At 34.0% G+C, this 20883-nt stretch overlaps 1 protein-coding gene across 2 annotated transcripts; it reads left to right on the top strand.

Moving 5' to 3' along the window:
- Positions 1 to 607: 607 nt before the first annotated feature.
- On the top strand, positions 608 to 19342 carry LOC106134652 (fatty-acid amide hydrolase 2-B). Of its 2 annotated transcripts, none has more exons than XM_013334747.2 (9): positions 608 to 719; positions 11218 to 11400; positions 11746 to 11965; positions 14349 to 14566; positions 15483 to 15612; positions 16653 to 16792; positions 17088 to 17228; positions 17539 to 17808; positions 18112 to 19340. In XM_013334747.2, exons 2-9 carry the CDS (start codon positions 11224 to 11226, stop codon positions 18412 to 18414), a joined length of 1599 nt encoding a protein of 532 aa, XP_013190201.1. In that variant the 5' UTR covers positions 608 to 719; positions 11218 to 11223; the 3' UTR covers positions 18415 to 19340. The 2 variants fall into 2 exon arrangements, with proteins under 2 accessions (XP_013190201.1, XP_013190200.1); XM_013334746.2 differs by lacking the exon at positions 608 to 719 and adding an exon at positions 10066 to 10354 and having other exon boundaries at positions 18112 to 19342.
- Positions 19343 to 20883: the final 1541 nt, after the last annotated feature.

The following is a 20883-nucleotide window of genomic DNA, read 5'->3' as shown; positions in this document are numbered from 1 at the left end:
TATATTGCACGTTGATGAGATGCGACTATTATATAGGTTAAATAAAATAAACAAATATACTGAAGAAAAACATCGTAAACCAGAGACCTGTATATTTCTAGATGCACCTACGTCTGTATTACCATGATCCAAATAGTTGCTTTAAATTTCAAGTCTTTTATATTTTGAATTTTATTAACACTACTAGGTACATTGTACGACAATTTGTTCGAAAGCAGTAAACTTTTTCTAAGGAGACTTTCACTTTCAGATAATAGAAAAAAAATAGAAAAGAGCCATCATCAAATATGGAATCATGGTGTTAAAATAAAATTAAAGCTCCTCACAGTACTATAATATTCACTAACACGCGAATAATACAATTAAGTAGGTACTCGATTTGCTTACTCTTCAGCTAAAATAAATGATAAATTATATAGGTAAGTACTATACCTGCTTATATTTAATTAAATTAAACATTTTCCTATGTGAAATAAAAAAATCTTGTGTGATATAATAGTCCAACGCTCTTAAGAGCAAAAATTTTCTACTGATAAGACCACTTTAAATAATATGCTAGTTATTAAGAAAAACGGGTGAAACCGCGAGCAGAAGTTAGCTAAGAGTCGAGAGTTTGAATTTCGAATCGCGGAGTCTATTCCGCGCGCCGTTCGGTGCGCACGTTGAACTGTTACGTTAAGTTTGTGTTTTGTTTCTTTTTGGACTGCAATTTAAAACATGTGAGTAAAAGCCCTTATTTTTTAAAATAAGAACAATGTGTCTTACCTTTTATTTATATCTTTAGCCTATGTTTATTTTTGACAAGCATTAAGTTTTTTTGTTATTATTTGCGTTTTGTTGCTACCATGCTGATAACAGTTATAAGTATCTATACTATAATATGTAATAAGTATTTTATTTTATTATTAAATTAATATTTAAGCACTTATGTATCGAATAACTTAAGTTTTGAAATAAGGATTAAGCAAAGATATAATTTACCTACTCAGCACATTAACTTCTAAGCACACTATATATATTTCTTATTTAACCCAATCCTAATAAAAAAAATGTACATACGTACATGAATCAAAAAAATGATCTGAAAGTAAACATGCGATCGAATTGAATTCCAAAAAAATAAGAAAAAAAACAGAAAGTTTGTTGCTTGCCAAAACTTGGTACGTACAAGACGATTTCGATTTCACTTTTCGTTACCAACTCGTCGTCACGGCGGCGGTGATACTGCTATTTTGAGTTCATAATACCTACTCAAAAATTTGTATTACTTATTAATATATTCTATATTGTAACATTTAGATCTTGTAAAGCACAATAGGGAGACTCAATGCTGATAGCATTATCTAACAGTCAAACATTGGGTTAAGCTGAGAACCTTTGTGGGGTTATTATGCTTATTTCACTTTTATGCGAAAAGTACGGAAACTATTTGCAACAATCTTTACAGTTTTAAAGCTGTAGCAGAATGTCGCTTAGTACTCGATAATATACGCGAGCGAAGCCGAAAGCGAAAATTAGTGTTTAAGATATATTTTTTTTAGAAAAATTAAAGTCTATTCCTATATCTGCTATTCTGTCAGTTAGAGTTTTGTCAAAACTATTAATTATTCACATAAGTCATAAATATGAATTCAAAATTCATATTTTTTATCTATGAACCTACCAAAATATAATCGGGGATACCCCATTATAAGGAAAAGAGAGACGCATAATGAATAACTAAATTTGCGCATTAGAATAATTATATTTGTTAATCAATCAGGCAGGAATTCAGTTCTATGCATATACCGGTTTAGTTAAGTGAATATTTGTTCGTTCGTGCCAATATTGATGTTAGGAATTACATGGAACAAGCATTAATTAAAAATTATGCACAATACTACTAAAATTTTAAATGATCCGAAGTTTGACCGGACGAGATCCCATTTAGGGTTAAGCCCGCCTTATATTGTCTCATATTTTTATGTTGTAACAAAAACAATGAAATACCTATTTATGTTGTGAGTATATTAGGAAGACTAGGGAGCGCCCGCGGCTACGCCCGCGTAAAATGAAAAATACCGTTATCTCCCGTTCACGATCAGTCCAGTGGTTTGGGCTGTATGTTGATAGAACAGTCTGTCACTACACTAGCTGTTGCCCGCAGTTTCGCTCCCGGACATTGTCGTTCAGCAAATCCTATCTGAACAGTGTTTTCCTGGATAAAAGTTTATCATACGTATCGTTCTTCTCAGTAAGTACTCTTTAAGCAAATGTATAAGGGCATATATTGTACATGAGAACGTTGTTGGAAGGAAAAGATCAAGATCTTGGACCTTGATCAAATCGAAGACGTCCTGATGAAAGATCAAGTCAAGAGTAACTACCGTAAATTTGTAAAAATAAATTCTAAAAGTATTTCTAAAATTTAATAAAGAATGGAAATAGTTATGTATTGCGAATTTTAAAAAGTTTCATTTTTAAAATTTCTCGTCGCTGGAAGCATACTAATGTAAAAGGCTTAAATTACAGTTAGCAACAGCTGTTATTGACCTGTCCGTGCCTGCCTAGAGTGGTCTGTCTAGAATGCAGCACCGCTAACCGCACATCTCTCGGTGCATCTGGCTTATTATCTGTGGTAATTGCTTTATAATGCACTAGGTAAAAGCTGTATTAAGTTTTTAGAACGGAATCAATTTATTTATTTATTTTATTTGAATCTTATTTATCTTCGTCTCCACTTAAAAACGGTTTACTTTTTAACAGTTTTTTTCTGGAAATTTAGTTTGTAGCTACCTAATTATTTGAATATTCAGTTTTTTAGCATTTCAGATCACGATTATTTAAGATAACCTACAACTAAACTATGTATGTCTATTTTTGTTATCAAGACTCTCAACATAATATAGATTATGAAAGTTCAAAGGTCATAGAATAAAATTAATCTTCTATAAATTCTACCGACTCCTGCGTGCATTATGCGACCTTTAAATTATTGCTTAACTTATCTATTATTAGTTATAAGGTTGAGGATGGTTATTCATTTTTTTTACTAAACATCTCATCATATTATTATTTATAATCATTATAATACCAAATTATTAGTCACCTTAGTTTGAAGAGCATAGTGTCATTTAAGTGTATGTTTACACATAAGTTTACAGAGAAGATTTCTTATTAAATTTTAATAAATTTACTGAAAAGCTACTGCAAAATAATTTATAATCATTATAATACCAAATTATTAGTCACCTTAGTTTGAAGAGCATAGTGTCATTTAAGTGTATGTTTACACATAAGTTTACAGAGAAGATTTCTTATTAAATTTTAATAAATTTACTGAAAAGCTACTGCAAAATAATAGATAATTTTTTATAGAGGCATAATTTCGTTTTCACCGTGTGTTCATTCTTGACGCCAGAAAACTGCAACCCGGTAAATTTGATTTGAAAACTTGCCTTCACAGGCACAGACTCAACTCAATTTCTAAGTATATAAAAATCTCATGATAACATGTATGTTATTGATTAACTACATAATAAATTTTATTAAAATTTTACATATTCCTGTAATTTGGCTTAACTTAAAAGATAGGTTATCTAATATATACAAACTATATCATAAATCTTCTTATAAATTGGATACTACGGCTGAGACACAGAATCGGGTGCTTGAGTAAACTTGCATAAGTATTATAATAATTTCTAATGTACAGTCGCTTGCAGGGAAACTTAACCCACATCTGTTCATCACTCATCCTTAGATTCTGCTTCGTATTAACAGGAAGTCATATATTCCTGAAAACTTCAATCACACATTTCTGCCTGCAAGTGACTGTACCTTAAATGCCGTGATGATGTGCATACGAACACAAAATCGGCCAAGTTGAAGCCGACTCGTGCGAATTTCGTAACGCTGGAAACTGGTCAGCCGACCGTGCTGTGGTAGGTAGGTAGTGGCTGTCGAAATACGGTAATTATAACGAGCAAGTGCGTATTGAGCTATGCTTATAGGGTTCCGGATAGACATTGTTAAAATTTAAAAAAAAAATACAAGAATTCATAGTTGCTATTATTACAAAGATACAGCTTACATATCGCCTAAAAGAAGAATCAAAAAGATAAAACCTTTTCCCTTGATTTATTTTTACAATCTTTGCGGGAAGAAAAGTAGTTGGCATTTGTTTTCTTGGCTACCAGACCAACATGGTTTTTTTTGTGTTGGCAACATCAGATTTTTTTAAAACAGTTCAGAATATTCTTTATTATAATTTAAGACGATTAAAAAGGGTTGGTAGTAATTCATCTTCAGAATAGGTATCTTCCTTCATACTGAAGTTAGTATTGGTTAAGTTTACATCTTCATTCAGGAGGTGAGCCATGGGTACGCCAATGACCAGGATCCTGGATTATTGAGCAAATAAGGTCTTTACACGAAATGACTTCCGTCTGGATTCAGTATCATTTGAGTTTAAAAATTCGGTTTAATTTTTTATAAGAAGAACCCTAAAAATACAGTAATTAAACTGTAACCTGCATATAATGTGGAAAAATATATATTCAAGGATGACTTCGAAGGTTTCGAAGGTAAAATGGAATGATCATTTTGCTACATCAAAATTAAAAACAAACTCTATATCCTTGCGGGGTAGACAGAGACAACAGTCTTAAAAAGTATGAAATGCCACGTTCAGCTGTATGGCTTTATGATGGAATTGAGATTCGAATAGTGACAGGTTGCTATAGCCATAGTCTACAAGAGGAATCTCAAGTGTATAAGCCTATCTCTTTGTCGCCTTTTACGAAAGGGGAAAGAATTTGTGTGGTTTATAACCTCATAAAGTTTTTTTAGCAAGACCATAATATCATACTTTACATTTAAATCATATTAATGTTATAAATTGATCGAAGGTTGTGCTTGCACAACTTGAATCAAAATTCCTACGTTCGTTTGTGAAGGCTCATCTCGGAAACCAGCGATATAAGAACTGTTTATGTAAGTATATGGTTTGGGGTCACGGTCACATATGTAGATTAAAACAATGATTGGGCATAGAAAACGACATGATTGAAGTCAGAAGTTACGTAAAGAACATAATCACGTCTTTATCCCTTACGGGTTAGGCATAGCCAATAGTCTCGAAAAGAATGAAAGACTATGTTCAGCTGTATGGATTGCATTGGAATTGAGATTCAAATAGTAACAGGTTGTTAAATGTTACCACAAAGAAAGAAAGAAAAAGAAGAATCCCAAGCTTATTAGCCTTTCCCCTGACAGACTTTCAGAGTGGTGAGGATGCAACTGGGACTAAAGCCAGGAGGAGGGCTATTCACAAGATCCGAAGGAAATTGAGCGGTTTAATTCTGAAGTAGCTTGACCATACACTTCTATATTATTTTCTCCACCTTTATAGCTGATTTTGGATAACCAGATACGAACATGGATGTTTTTTCTTATTTGATAAACAGTTACCAAATTACACATTAATTTTAGCGAAACCAATTTTTTTTACATAGAAAGGACTACCAAAAGAGTGAATTAACCATCATCAAAAAAAAGTGAAAGAAATAAATAGAAAACTAGGCTAAGATATGGCTTCAATATCCGAGTTCAATGACCTTAAGCAAATGACAACTAATGGTGTGAAAGCTTGCAATGAGGTAAAACAAATAGATACATCTAGAACGGTATTCGTAACGTGGGTACATAAAGAGTGGTTATGTTGTCATCTACATGAATGAAGTAGGTAGGTACTCGTACCACCAAGATTGAGACGCGCGAGAATATATTTCGCAACTCTTGACCAGGCTTGGCTTTGCGGTTGCCAAACGGATATAATTTAATAATGGTTTAGAATACAGAATACAGAATATGATCCGTGTGGTGTGGCTCCCGGCACCAATAAAAAAAAAATAGGAACACTCCATCTCTTTCCCATGTATGTCGTAAAAGGCGACTAAAGGCGACTATAGAGAAAAGATTTGTACAATTTTGTTTGAAACGCACAGAAATTGATAAGGCTTTCAGAATAAACCTAACCATTTTTTTTCGGAGTTTCGAATAGTCTTATGTCAGGTATTTCGAGAGCATACGGAATATGATGATGAAACGTGATTCTCATTAATGTGAGCAAAAAGGAACCTTCTTGCCTTGCCAGAATCACAATACAATGTGTCACTATTTTCGATTCTTACTTCGATAATTAAGTCAACCAAATAAACGTGGCCATCGAATCTTAGCTTAAGCATCTGTCTACACCGTTGTGATTAAAGATGTGACACAAACATATAGTCACGTCTATATCCTTTGCGGGGTACACAGAGCCAACAGTCTTGAAAATACTGATAGGCCTGGATACCTGTTTAACTTAATGATAGAATTGAGATTCAAATAGTGGCAGGTTGCCAGCCCATCGCCTTAAAAAAGAATCGCTAGTTCATAAGCCTATCCCTTAGTCGCCTTTTACGAAAAGATATGGAATGATCCTATTCTTTTTTGTATTGGTGGCGGGAACCATGCGGCACTATATTATATGGCTCAAATTATATGATATTTGTAAACATAAAGGTGTGCCCATACCTACAACAAATGCCGGTCATCTTTCTCGTAACCGGTCAGACTAGGAACCAGAAACAAATTATTTGCCTATCCGGTCGGTTTGCTCATTGAATATTTGACTAAAAACCCGTTTCGGATTATGTATTAGCAAATATTCAATTGTTCTTATTGTATGGACTGCTTAGAAGTTTTTTCCAAGGATATATTCAGCACTAAAGTTAAATCATAATTGTGGTGATCTATATTTTATCGCTCACAGACATGATCTACATACATATAACCACGTCTTTATCCCTTACGGGGTAGACAGAGCCTACAAAAAAAAGGCTGACTGCTGACTTTAGTTGTCAGGCTTTATGATGGAATTGAAGAATTGATTCAAATAATGACAGATAGCTAGCCCATTGCCAATGATTAACGAATTTTATCTGAGAACAATACAACCACCAACCATGGTTCTTCCAATCTTCCGGTTATACAAGTCCGAATCATCGGAGTGATGCGCTGCAATCACGTTTGCTTTATTTGCTATCTTTGAAGATATATTTGGTGTCCTAATCCTAAGACGCTGTCTCTGATCTGCCCCTCAAGCGAAGATCAGCGAAGCAAATGTCAATCGACAAACGAAAGCGCCTTCGCAAAAGCGTTAGCCATAGATATATTTATCATTAGATGGAGTATACGATCATCGCTTTTCATTCTAGAATCTATACGGTATCTAGTGGTAATAAACGCTACATTTATCTAAAATATTTATTGACTGCCAGTAAGAATAAGAGAAAGAAGGTAACAAGCACAGGGCCTATACTTACACAGAGCAGTAACCGACTTCGGTCCGATGGTACGGCGCGGTGTTTCTTACTCTGTGCCGCAGCACCGGTAATCCGCAACGCCGTATCGGTATATAGCCAACGGGACCGATTGCGAAGTATTAGGGCTTTGGTACACTGAGTTGATTAAAAAAAGAATTTCGATTAATAACGTTAAATTCTATTTATTGCCGTGTGGTTCCCGGCACCAATACAAAAAAGAATTGGGCCACTCTATCTCTTTCCCATGGATGTCGTAAAAGGCAACTAAGGGAGAGGCTTACAAACTTGGGATTCTTTTTTAGGCGATGGGTTAGCAACCTGTCACTATTTTAATCTCAATTCTATCATTAAGCCAAATAGCTGAACGTGGCCATCCAGTCTTTTCGAGACTGTTGGCTCTGTCTACCCCGCAAGGGATGTATGTATGCATTCTATTTATTATTCAGAGTTAGCCTCGAAGTAAGTTCGAAACTTACTTCGAAACTGAATATCTTCGTGACAAAGTTATTATACAAAGAAAGTTTTATTTGTACTACAGCTTGTTGAAGAAGGCAATGAATGTGGATGAATCCAAAGAAATATGCAGGGATCATAGCAAGTGGCATTATTTTGCATCTCATAATTTCCAAAGAGGACCAAGAGAATAGCGCCAAGTTAAAATATAGAAAAACTCGCGTAACTAGAAAAAAATGGTTTAAGTGGCGCTGTATAGTGATTTTGTGACTATACATTTAGATATATTAAAGTAAAATCGATTATATGGTAAAATATAGGTAATAAAATATATATTAGTCTATTTTATTTTTTCGACCGCCGAGACTCTTACTTAGTACATAATAGAAAATGTGTGGAAAGAGGCTGAGTGTACCCTTAACCTTAATCGGCCGGATACCGCAATGTTAGACTGTTGCATGGTTGCATTACTTGCCCACATTCTATTTCGGCCGAGGAAATAACAATAGAGTTTGTAATCTACACAATTATAATGATTTTAATACTTTTGCAAAAAAAGATGACTCATTTTTCATCAGTAGGCAAGTACATGATTTACTTTATCATACGTAGTTTTAGCGACAGATTTTCGTCTTATTTTTATTTATTTTTGTATTTATCAATTCATGTCGTAATTATATCTGACAATAATAATAGAATTATGAATTATCATGTACATACACAGAAAATGTATAGGAATGATAAACATAAGAAAAAAAATAGGAGGTACATAGATAGCATACTCGAGCCCCGCAGATGTTAAGAATTCTATACATATAGGATTACAAATGGTGGTTGTAGAACAAAAGATGTCAGGTTCGATCCATAATCAGATCTAAACAGAATTTGATTGACAATTTTAATAGATACAAATTAATCGTCTTCAATTTTTTGTGCTAAGATGTACATTTATACATACATATGGTCACGTCTCTTCCTTGCGGGGTAGACAGAGCCAACAGTCTTGAAAAGACTGAATGGCCATGTTCAGCTATTTGGCTTAATGATATAATTGAGATTCAAATAGTGACAGGTTGCTAGCCCATCGCCTAAAAAAAGAATCCCAAGTTTGTAACCATATCCCTTAGTCGCCTTTTACGACATCCATGGGAAAGGGATGGAGTGGTCCTATTCTTTTTTGTACTAGTGCCGGGAACCACACGGCACCACGGCACGGTCACATGTAGATTTGTCGGTCTGAAAATACATCATTCGTGTAACTTCAGGTACAAAATAGTTTCTTTTGTCTCACGTTATTCCGAATATGTTTAGATCTTACACCTTTCGTATGTTAATCACATTACGAAATACTTATCTCATGGACAAACTACTTATAATAATTCCGTTATCATCACGTAAAAAGTGTATTATCAAAACACAGCCTACAAATTTATAGAACATGTGTTTTACTCTGAATATTTTTATCTTCATAGATTTCGAAACAAAGATGTAATGCAATTATCATTGAACAGATATGAATCGTTTTCGTAATGTTCAAATGCACAAATTCGTGTTAATTATTTATTACAATCTTATGTAAGAAGTTCGGTAGGTACTGAAGAAAAAACAACTATGTCAAAGCTTCTCTTCCCGCGAAAATTGTAAAAATCAGTGAATGAAAAAACTATAAAAAACAGGGTACTTTTAACCACCTTCAAAATTAAGGTATGTATGTTTGTCCGCGATTATTTCGGGTTTCGCTAAACCGATTTTTATGCGGTCTTGAGTAAAGTATTTGTTACACTTAGGACAAGATTATTTTTTTACAAAAGTTATGTAAGGTGTATATAAATGAATTCTACCCTTCCTGGAATTGTTAATTATGTCCAAGTTTAATATCCATATAATGAAATAAGTCCCATTATAAAATGTTTCCAGTATTTACAGTGATTAGCGGTTATAATCTATACGGATTTTTTCCAAAATCTTATCTAAGGCATATATACATATAGTACCTATATGATCATATGTCTACTAACTAAGTAGGTATAACTATTTCTTTAAATATTCAATACAGACATACTTTTTATACCATTTTATTGTAGGTACCTCTAGGTATTACTATTAGTTATTAGAATTCTAACCTAATTAATGGAAAATACACTTTGTTCTTTGTGACACATTGTATAATACAAAAGTAGTCACACCAACATTGTATTATGCCCGTGATAATACTCTTAATCGATGTAACTTTGACTTTGACTATTCGATAACAGTACCCCAGTGCTGTGAAACTATCACTTACAAACACACGCACTTACAGTTTTATTGTTATAATGATACATTTATGTTTCAACATGTTAAATTCATGTTTTCACGCGAGTATAAATGTTTTTACTAGAGCTATCTTGTTAGTGATAAGTGCTAGTGTGTATCAGTCTTTTGTGTTGATAGAAGTTTTTTTAAATAGCTACAATTTGTTGTATCCGCCTTATCTGTCTAAACCGGTGGTGAAGATAAAGTATGTGGGGTCAAATGTCGTTGGTTTTGTAGTGGGAATTATAGCGGCAGAGGTATATGTATATTTGTATTCATTTTTTTTTCTCGTACATACAGTAAGTATACAAGCACACAAAACCTAATATAACACCTAATAAATTGATATAGGTTATGTATAATATATAATGTATAAACATAATATATTGAATTATCATTCATTACATACAAATGTATAATATAAATTGAATTGTATCTTTGGGTTGTAAAGAATAACAATAAAATGAAAGTAAAAAATATAAAAACCAAATTCTTTAAGATTTGACAAGGAAATAATTTTATTATTAGTACACTAGATTTTACCCGAAGCTTTGCCCGCGCAAATATAGCGCCGCATACAAAAGAGGACTGGGTATTTGCAAACCCAACGGGAACTTTAGTTTCTACCGGGATGAAAAGTACACTATGTTCTTCTCTTCTTCAAACTCTTTATTATAGAAGTATACGCAAAGTTTCAAGAAGATTGTTTCAGCAGATAACGTGTGAAGATACAAGAAACAAATAAAATTACTTTCGCATTTATAAGTTGGGATGGAATGGGATAATAAGTATACATTTCAGCATAGGTTTGGGTTTACAATATGATTTTTTTATTGTCTTTAACACCATATCTACAACATAATTTTTTACATAATTACTTAATTATAGACGACATTGAGCTATCTACTTTCAATTACAATCCATTATGTGTCTTTAAAATTTACAAAATAAACCGCATCCAAAGATAAACCTTTATTATAAAAATTTATACTTTGATTTAGTAGAAATATGTAACGCAGAACCTTGGTGGATACCAAAAATAATGTTTAATTACATTAGGAAAATTTTATTGTCAATTTCGTTCGATTTGTTGCTGATACCCGTTCTTTCCATTTTTCAGACAGCCATGATGAACGGGTTCATGCGCCGGTTTCTCCGGTTCCTGGTGTCATTGCTGGCGATCCTGGTGTACCCCCTGACGGTACTCCTGAACATTAAGCGAACCAAGAAGTGCCCGCCGCCTAAGAACCCCATACTCTTCAAATCTGCCACAACATTGGCGATGATGATCAGGAATAAACAGGTTTATGAGAATTTTGTTAACGTTAATCCATGAGTCCAATATTTTTTGTTGTATGGTGATCAAACATTCGAATCAGAAGTATTACCTAATTATTAACGGAATTCCCAAAACCCACTTCTAAGTTTCGGAGTTCAGGGTTTCCTTTATCGACATTTTTTTCTCTTCAGTTATCAGCCTTATAAGTTTTATTTTATGTTTAACCATTTTCTATACCCATATGTCCCATGTAGCATAACAGAACATATGTTGCGCGCATTGCACACAAATTCCGCATGGGAAAGAATATGTTTAATTTTTAAATTTAAATTTAATACCACAGCAACTAATCCATTATTTTATTCACAGATCACCTCCGAAGAACTAGTGACAGCTTACATAGAACGATGTAAAGAAGTCAATCCTTATTTAAATGCTGTAGTGGAACCTCGATATGAGCAGGCTCTTCGAGAAGCCAGGAGCATAGACAAGATGATAGCCTCGACGGACAGGTCTCCCGACGACTTGGCTAAAGAGTACCCGTTGTTGGGTATTCCTATGACTGTGAAGGAAAGCATCGCTGTGGAAGGTATGAAGATGACTTTTGTTGCTGTACCTCTGCCTAATGCTTTTGTATAGGATTGATGGTGTTCCGTTAATGTTAGTTGTTCGTGTAACAAGACCGGTATATGAAGCGAACCTTTGTTTAGTTGACTGCTTCTATATTATTGTGTGTCTGTACAGGATCATCCTGTGACAAAAGTTGTTCATGTAGCTGTTTCGATAAATATACCTTTACCCTGACCTCAGTTAGGATTCCTACATTATTTTTTCCAAAGCAGAAAAAATAACCTTATTCGGCCATTCAAATGTCTTCATCATGATATCATGTATAAAGATGTCTTCCTTTTTTAATCTAATTTTTATTTTTACTTAAATCATCTTTTATTTAATGAACCAAAGATGGTCCGTTTTTCTATTTCTGTTAAAATTTAGGCGTAACCATTACAAGTACATATCACAATCAGTTAATTGCAGTCAGTTTTGTAATTTCCTATCCGTAATCACTTATTATGCGCTGGGCATCAGCGCTCTAGTGGTACTTACTTAACATGAACGGTAATTAACAGTCATGTAATGTTTGGTCATAGATTTCCAAGTACAATAAAAATAGGCACAGGTACATACTACTCTGTCAAGAAAGTAGCAGGAAAAGATCAATAATACACAAACTGTTTGTTATTCATCCAAATTTATTTTATCACCTTCAAAATATGCTCCTTTAGAAACGACACACTTACGCCAACGAATAATCCAATCATCAAAACATTTTTTAAACGCTGTTTCCGGAATTGAGGTCAGTTCTCGCCGCGAATTCTCTTTTATGTCTTCTACCGATTGAAAACGGGTGCCACGAAGTGGTAATTTGAGTTTAGGAAAAAGAAAAAAGTCGGCTGGAGCCATATCTGGTGAATATGGTGGTTGCTCGATGGTATTTGTTGAGTGTTTGGTTAAAAATTCGTTCACAATGATGGCCTTGTGCGAAGGTGCATTATCATGGTGCAAAATCCAAGAATTTTCTTTCCACAAATCTGGCCTTTTTCGTCGGATTTGCTCTCTTAAACGCCGCATAACACTCAAATAATATTCCTTATTTACCGTTTGACCTTCCGGCAAGAACTCCGAGTGCACAACACCGCGATAGTCAAAGAAAACAGTCAACATGACTTTGACTTTTGAACGACTTTGGCGTGGTTTTTTCGGTTTCGGTTCAGTTGGAAGGCGCCACTCCGAAGCTTGTTGACTAGTTTGCATGTCAAACTCGTAAACCCACGTCTCGTCACCAGTAACAATGCGTTTCATGAATGTTGGGTCGGAATTGACTCGTTCTAGCATGTCCTCAGCGACTCTCATGCGATTGAGTTTTTGAAAAAAATTCAGGTCTTTTGGGACTAGCCGAGTGGCAACATGTTTCATACCCAAATTATTAGTTAAAATGGTACGGATCGACTCGTGAGATACAGAAAGTTCGGTGGCTATCTCTCTCAAAGTTGAATGAGGATTTTCAGTCACTATTTCCTTCACTTTTGCGATGTTAACTTCAGTTGCAGACGTTGATGGCCTACCAGAGCGAGGCAAATCTTCCATCACATCTCGACTGCTTTTGAACGCTTTGTACCACTCATAAGCACGAGTTTTTGATAAAGTCGATTCATCGTAAGCCTTCTGTAACATTTTCAGTGACTCCGAACACGATATTCCATTGGCAATGCAAAATTTAAGACAAACTCTTTGTTCGATGTTTTTATCCATTATGAAATTAGCAATACACACTAGATATGATATAACTAAAAATAGCACTGTATTTAATGTAAACAACAGATGCAACTCAAACTCCGCGCCAAAATGGAAAACAGTTGTGCCAATCTAACAACAACAAAAAAAACAAAAATTTGAATTTGGAACCATAAATAAATAATCCATTCCCGATACTTTTCTGACTGAATGTATATCACTTGCCATCTTGGCAGTGTAAGAGTGTAATCTTGGTACCTATATACCTCAAAGTAAAGATAGATTACTTATATCTATGTATTGTATATGTGTCCTTTCTGGCTCAGAGGCATTTGATGCTTAAGAAAAATTTACATTCACCTAACGTTTATCATAGTTTATTTGTTAATTACTGAAGAACCAATTAAAACTTTGAACCCAATAGTCTAAAATATCAACAACGTGTCTTAATTTAGTCTTTTCAATTGATTGTTAAAAACAATTTAAAATGCAATACAAACGCTCACTAGCAAAATCCAATCCCTTAATAAAATGTAAGCATACTCACTCCGTTAATTTCCCAATTATAACAATTACAGCTAAGACTGTAGGCAACCTTCTTGGTATACGTAATACGTATAGTTATGAAAGTTAGTTATTCCTACAAGACTTATAACAAAACCTACTGAACATTTCAGGCATGAGCAACGACTGCGGCACTGTATACCCGTACAGGAACCCTGCCAAAAGCGATGCTGACATCATCAAGCTCGCCAGGGCCGCCGGAGCCATCCCCATTGCAGTCACAAACACTCCTCAGCTTTGTATGAACTGGGAGACCTATAATAATGTCACAGGGTTGACTATGAACCCGTATGATCAGAAGAGGACGACTGGCGGATCTTCTGGGGGAGAGGTGAGGGTGTTAAATTTTATATAATAATTTTGTTGGTGATCTCGTGAGAATTTCAGGAAATTTTATAGGCAATGCTCCTATGGCAGTGACCAACACTCCTCAGCATTATGTGATCTGGGAGACCCATAATAATGTCCACAGCGTTCGGAAATCTCTTCTAGAGTTATCTAAAAGCATACTTGGTAATTTTTTATCTGACAGTAGATTTATCCACCTTCTTTTGTCGTCATTTATTCAGTAAAAGCGCGGATGTATATTTTGAAACCATATTGAGTGCGTTACGACTTAAAACTGATATCTAATAATCTGTTTGACAAATTATTCAAATCCAACGAATAACAACCCATCCATCATAACAAAAGTGAAGGACATTCGTTTGAGCTGCGGTATTGGAAAGCGATGATAATCATCAAGTAGGTAATTAACTCAATGACCTGAGGTTAATGAATACAGTAACTGTATAATTTGAACATTGACAGTGTTTTAATTAGTTTTGGACATTGACACAATTTTGTTATACAGTCTGATAACCTACAGTTCGCTTTTGCCACTTAATTTCATTCGTTTTACTTTTACTTAATAAAAAATGCCAAAATTCCACTCCTTTTTCCATAATTTCTTTTTATATTTCTAGAAAAGCTAAACGTACTCTGTGAGAGCAAAAGGCAGGATTTTTTATAAATGTATAATTTAAAAAGATACCTACGTACCTTTTATTAATATATAAAAATGTCAAGTCAAGAGTACCCGAAATTGACGAGCTTGCATGAAGAGAGTAATTAATGTGAAGCGAAAGAAGTATGCAGGGATCGTGGCAAGTGAAAAGATATGGCCTTTGCCTACATCTCTAAAAAATTGCCACATTATAAAATCCCAACTTTTCCTACATTCTCAACGTTGGTGATGATGATTTCAGGCGGCGTTGATAGCTTCAGCGGCGTCGGTGATGGGCGTAGGATCAGACATCGCTGGCTCTCTGAGACTGCCGCCTATGTTCAACGGAATCTTCGGACACAAGCCCACACCTAGACTTCTGTCAGTTGAAGGTAAATATACTCATCGAAGTTCTAACTTGGGAAAAACAAGGAACCAGCCCTTTTATCACTCACTCTTTCAATGAAAGAGCTTGATAACCGTGATCTAAGAATAACAAAGACAGCCGTCTGATCTCTGCGACCTCTTTATGGTGAGTCGTTCAAATACCTAAACTAAACAAGTGTCCATGATTTTCATCATCAAATACAAGCATTTAAGATTAGGTATTGCTTATAATTTTAACTAATTTACCGAGCGCGCGAAGCCAGTGTGATCTACCAATCAACTTGGGGTGAAAATAATTTGTGACTGATTTTTAATAGTATATCTGTACTACGGATGTATGTAGGAGTGGATTTTTTAAAGTGAGTGGGGCATCAAAATCGGCTACGTAAATTTTGAGATATTATTTTTAAGATTATTAGACCTAAATATTAGGTGTCGTGACACTCATGTCCACTGGTCTTTAGCTTACATTTATTTATTAAACTTCACCTTTGACAGAAGTCTATCTATCTATCTATCTTGCTAGTTTTACTTTGTATCTTACACGTCGAATATTATGTAACCTCGATTTCATTTGTCCGTTAGGTACTGACTTGGCCAATTATGAACTGTCCATCCATTAAATTATTTAGCACGTTAGTTTGCGAATATCCGCTACTTTAGCAACACAGTTATTAATAACTGTTTCTTGCCTTAGGCTAGTTTTTCCGACACGATATACGATAAAACACATAGAACATAGGTTATAAAAAATATAAAACAGGGGGTACCGACAATTCTTGCAGAACGATTCTTCTGTCTGATTATTAAAATTACAATACAACTTAAAACTTAGATCATCTTAGACATTGTCACTAAAATTTTAAATGTTGAATGCTAAAGTAAATTTAGACCTTTTAAGTTTTAGGAAAGAATACACCGGGATAAGACGATGTTAAGTGAGAGAAAGAGAGAGAGAGAGAGAGAGAATACAAATCGTTGAAATGTTGAAAAGAAACTCGCCAATTCATTCCTTTGTTAATAAACATGAATTGTTCCGTTTCAGGTCACGTTCCAAGCTGCTTAGATCCAGATTTTGAAGAATATTTCGCATTAGGTCCAATCGCACGGTATGCTGAAGACTTGAGTTTGCTGTTGAAGGTGTTGAAGAGACCTGGAAGTCCTGATGTCCCATTTGATAAGCCTGTAAGTATCTTATGTATATATATGATATTTCTTTTACGTAACTACATACATAAAGGTTCTAACCTTTTGTTCTCCTCTGGGGAAGATGTATGTTTTGTGATAGTTAGTCTTCTTCAGTACTACGAAAGCAAGATTTGAAATTACTATCTTGGGAATTTTCAATATACCAGTTGTTAATAATTTTACCCCCAAAATCATAACAATAAGTAAGTATGTTGTAACGTAAGGTCGGCTTTTATTTAGGTACATTTTTGTTCATGTCTTAAACTTAAACGAAACTTGTACATTTTTTCAGGTGGACATAACAAAATTGAAGTTTTACTACATGGAAGGTGACGGCAGTAACGTGTCTAACCCTATCGGGGCAGACGTCAGAAACGCTTTAGAAAAAGCCAAAGAATACATCAAGAATACCTACAACATAGAAGTTCAACCTGTACGTATTTCTGTCCCATATCAAAGTAGTAAAGGCAGTTTTAACGTAAACATTTGGTTGCATAATTTCGGTTGTATGGATAGAAACTACGCAACTGATGATATTAAAACCTATTATTTTTTTTTATCGTAGGAAAAAGACAAATTTGTTTGAAAACTATCTGCCTTTGTTAGGTTAATAATAAAAAGGTTAATAAGTCCGCCTCTTGTACATCACCTTAGGCATATGTTAAGGATGAGTTAATTTTGTTATAATTTCTGTGCAATAAAGGTCTCTAAAAACTAATTCAATCGTTAACAATTTTTTACAGCTGAAAATAAAGAACATAGAACACATGTGGGAGATTGGGATACGAGTGCTAATGAACATACGACACGTACAGAACATATACACAGACCCAGAGAACCGAGAGAAATGGATATCAATATGGCCAGAAGTTCTGAAGAAAATGTTCGGAATGTCGAACCATAATTTTCTGTGCGTGGCGTACGGACCACTGCAGAAATTCTTCGACGCCTTGCCAAAGAGTTACTACAAAAACTTGTTGACACTTTTCGATGAGATCAAGAGCGATTTTGAGGTAAGGAATAAATTTCCAAAAAAATTTGGAGGTAGGTGCCCGTTAAATTACAAGATCTAAATTAAAAGACTGACGCGCAAACTTCATTAGATTATTTTTACAAGACATAGATTTTTAGATATTATCAATCATGGAGCTGGTAATTTATTTTCCAGCACTAATAGGTATCTAGTATTTTAATATCACCTTTACTACGGCAAATTATTAAGTAAATACTTACCTTTAGAATCACTTTCTTTTTCATGACAATCACTCCTACCTATTTTACTAAAATAAACTCATAATTATGTGTTTATTTTCCAGAAAGCTCTATCAGACGACGCAGTGCTGCTGTTCCCCACATTCCCCTACCCGGCTCATCTACACTATCGGATATACTACAAATTCCTCAACTGCGGGTACCTCACGATCTTCAACGCCTTGGGGTTGCCAGTAACAGCTTGCCCCATTGAATTAACTCCCAAAGGATTGCCAGTCGGTATTCAGATTGTGGCGAACAAGTGTAATGATCATTTGACGATAGCTGTAGCTAAAGAATTTGAAAAGGCGTTTGGTGGATGGGTTCCGCCAAATAAAGATCTCGAAGAAGTTGTTAAGACTGCTTGATTAGGTTCACTTAGGTTTAGGAATCTGATATTTTGGATGTTTTTATGAGATGAAGATAAAGATTTTTGTAACTGTTTCCCTTGTAAATTAAAAAATCAAATGTATGTAGGTAATAAAATGTAGGTATTCAACATTTTATGGACAGGGTATTCGTTTGTTATAATGTATAGGTCTGTTTTTGTCATAATACTGTCTTCCCTAGTTGTTACCCTTATTTTATCATGCTTTATTATATTTTTATTTTCAAATATCTTTGAAACATTGATCAATTTTTACACTAAACTTGCTAAGAAAGTTTAGTTAATGTTCAAATAATAAGTATTTGCATTGTATTCAATAAAATTATTTTCTTAAAACGAACAGTAGGAGAACACCTAATCTTGTGATATTACTATTATTTCTAGACTTTTGGACACTATCACTGAATCTCATTTCCTTCATAACACAGCTTATTATGCTAAACGTAGCCTTCACTATTTGTATGTGTTTTTGTTAAATAAGTAATAAGTCTATTTAAAAAGTACCTATGTATCTCAGAATTTTGTAAAATTTTAAACAATTTTCTTGACAATCTTATCATTTAGATATAAAGATTAAGATTCATGAATTACCTGAAAAGAACTGAAGAAATCTAAGAAGTTAGTTTACTGTGTTCTCAATCATTCCACCGTAAACAAATGTTACAAATGTACGCTTGCCTACCAATTGTACTTAATTCCTATAATCGTGCATAAATTTACATAATACTATTTGAAAATATAAAATCAGTGAAAAAAATAAAAATAATTAATAAGGTACCTATTATGTGTAAATATATTCATTTGTACATCACTGTAGGCTTTTATTAGATAAATTATTGCTAAAGTACTTACATCACAATACAATTGAATAATTAGTGACAAAATTCTACATTTGTTCTGCAATATATTGTACAGTTTAGTGTTGTAAAATTACGTTTAGTATTAGACTTTTTATTTAAAATAAATATTTTTCTTATAAATATAAACTTTATGTTAATTTATATCCATACTAACTTTCGCCCAGACCTACGCACGCACGGTATTATTTATCCTATGACCCTACTCCACACTATATAATTATAAAGTGGTTTTACAACAAACAAATAAAACATTCAAAAAGCATTTATTAGAAAGGGTAAAACGAAGAGGAGGTATTTTCAATAGTGACACAGCCCGGTTTTAAAATAACATTAAAATTATCTTATAACCTTTTTTATACCTACTCGTAGCATAAACCATAAACTACAGGATCTATAAAAAAACAAGGTGGTTTTTCACAATTTCGAGGTTAATCCCATGTCTAGGACAGCCTCTCGACATTGCGCGGCTTTGGCCAGCTCGTATGGCTTCCTTGAACATCAACCTAAGGTCGGTCAAGGTAACTAAACTTATAAATAACTATAGTTATCTTTAGTGTCTATGATAAAATCTAAGTTAATGAAGAAAACAGAAAAGTTTACAAGAGTACACACAGACTTTTCCAAATAACAAATAAGTAGGTAGGTACTTATAAATAAATGTTTAAGGAACAATTTAACTAAATGAGCTATAGTTTAAAATAATGTCAAAAATTTGTGTTAAGGGATACTAATTCAACGAAACAATCTCTCTCTGATCATGTGTTTAGGGACCCGGGGTATACTTTCCGACTTTCCTCACCACACCCATGGCTCTGTCTACCACGCAAGCGATAAAGACATGATCCGACTCCGTGAATAGACCCATTGGACATCGCACATAAAACAATCCAGAATCGACCACTCTGGCGCAGACAAACAAAGAAGAAGAAAATTCATTTTATATACAGTTATTTACTGTTAGATAATGCTATTAGCATTAAGTCCGCCTATTGTACTTTACATACATACATACATATAATCACGTCTATATCCCTTGCGGGGTAGACAGAGCCTACAGTCTTTAAAAAAACTGATAGGCCACGTTCAGCTATTTGGCTTTAAGATATGATTGAGAATCAAACAGTGACAGGTTGCTAGCCCATCGCCTTAAAGAAGAATCCCAAGTTTATAAAGCCTACACCTTAGTCGGCTTTATATGAATGTACGTATTATATATTTAAACAAATTCAAATAAAACAAACGTTTACTGCTAAGTATATAAGAATCGTGATTATTTTTTGGTTGCGTGAGATTTTTGTTATGGTACAGTCTGTGTGGTAAAACACGTTTTATATGAATGCCCTAAATATTAAGAGACATATTTATTTATTTATTTATTTATTTATTTATTTATTTATTTACGCCAAAAATACAACGGTAGTAGTACACCTCTTACAGTATTTGGCAAGGAATTCTTATAAGTATAACAAAATAAAATAAAACCTTGACAGTCTTCACAACTAAAAGGACAAATAATAAGTACCTATACTATGGGTATGAAACAAAGAAGTAACTTACAGAAACAAACAAGTTGAAGTAGTTTCACCTTT

The sequence above is a fragment of the Amyelois transitella genome, chromosome 9 (genome assembly GCF_032362555.1).
Source record: "Amyelois transitella isolate CPQ chromosome 9, ilAmyTran1.1, whole genome shotgun sequence".
NCBI lineage: Eukaryota > Metazoa > Arthropoda > Insecta > Lepidoptera > Pyralidae > Amyelois > Amyelois transitella.
The sequence above is the reverse complement of the archived record's forward strand: the minus strand, read 5'-3'. Positions and strand labels throughout refer to the sequence as shown.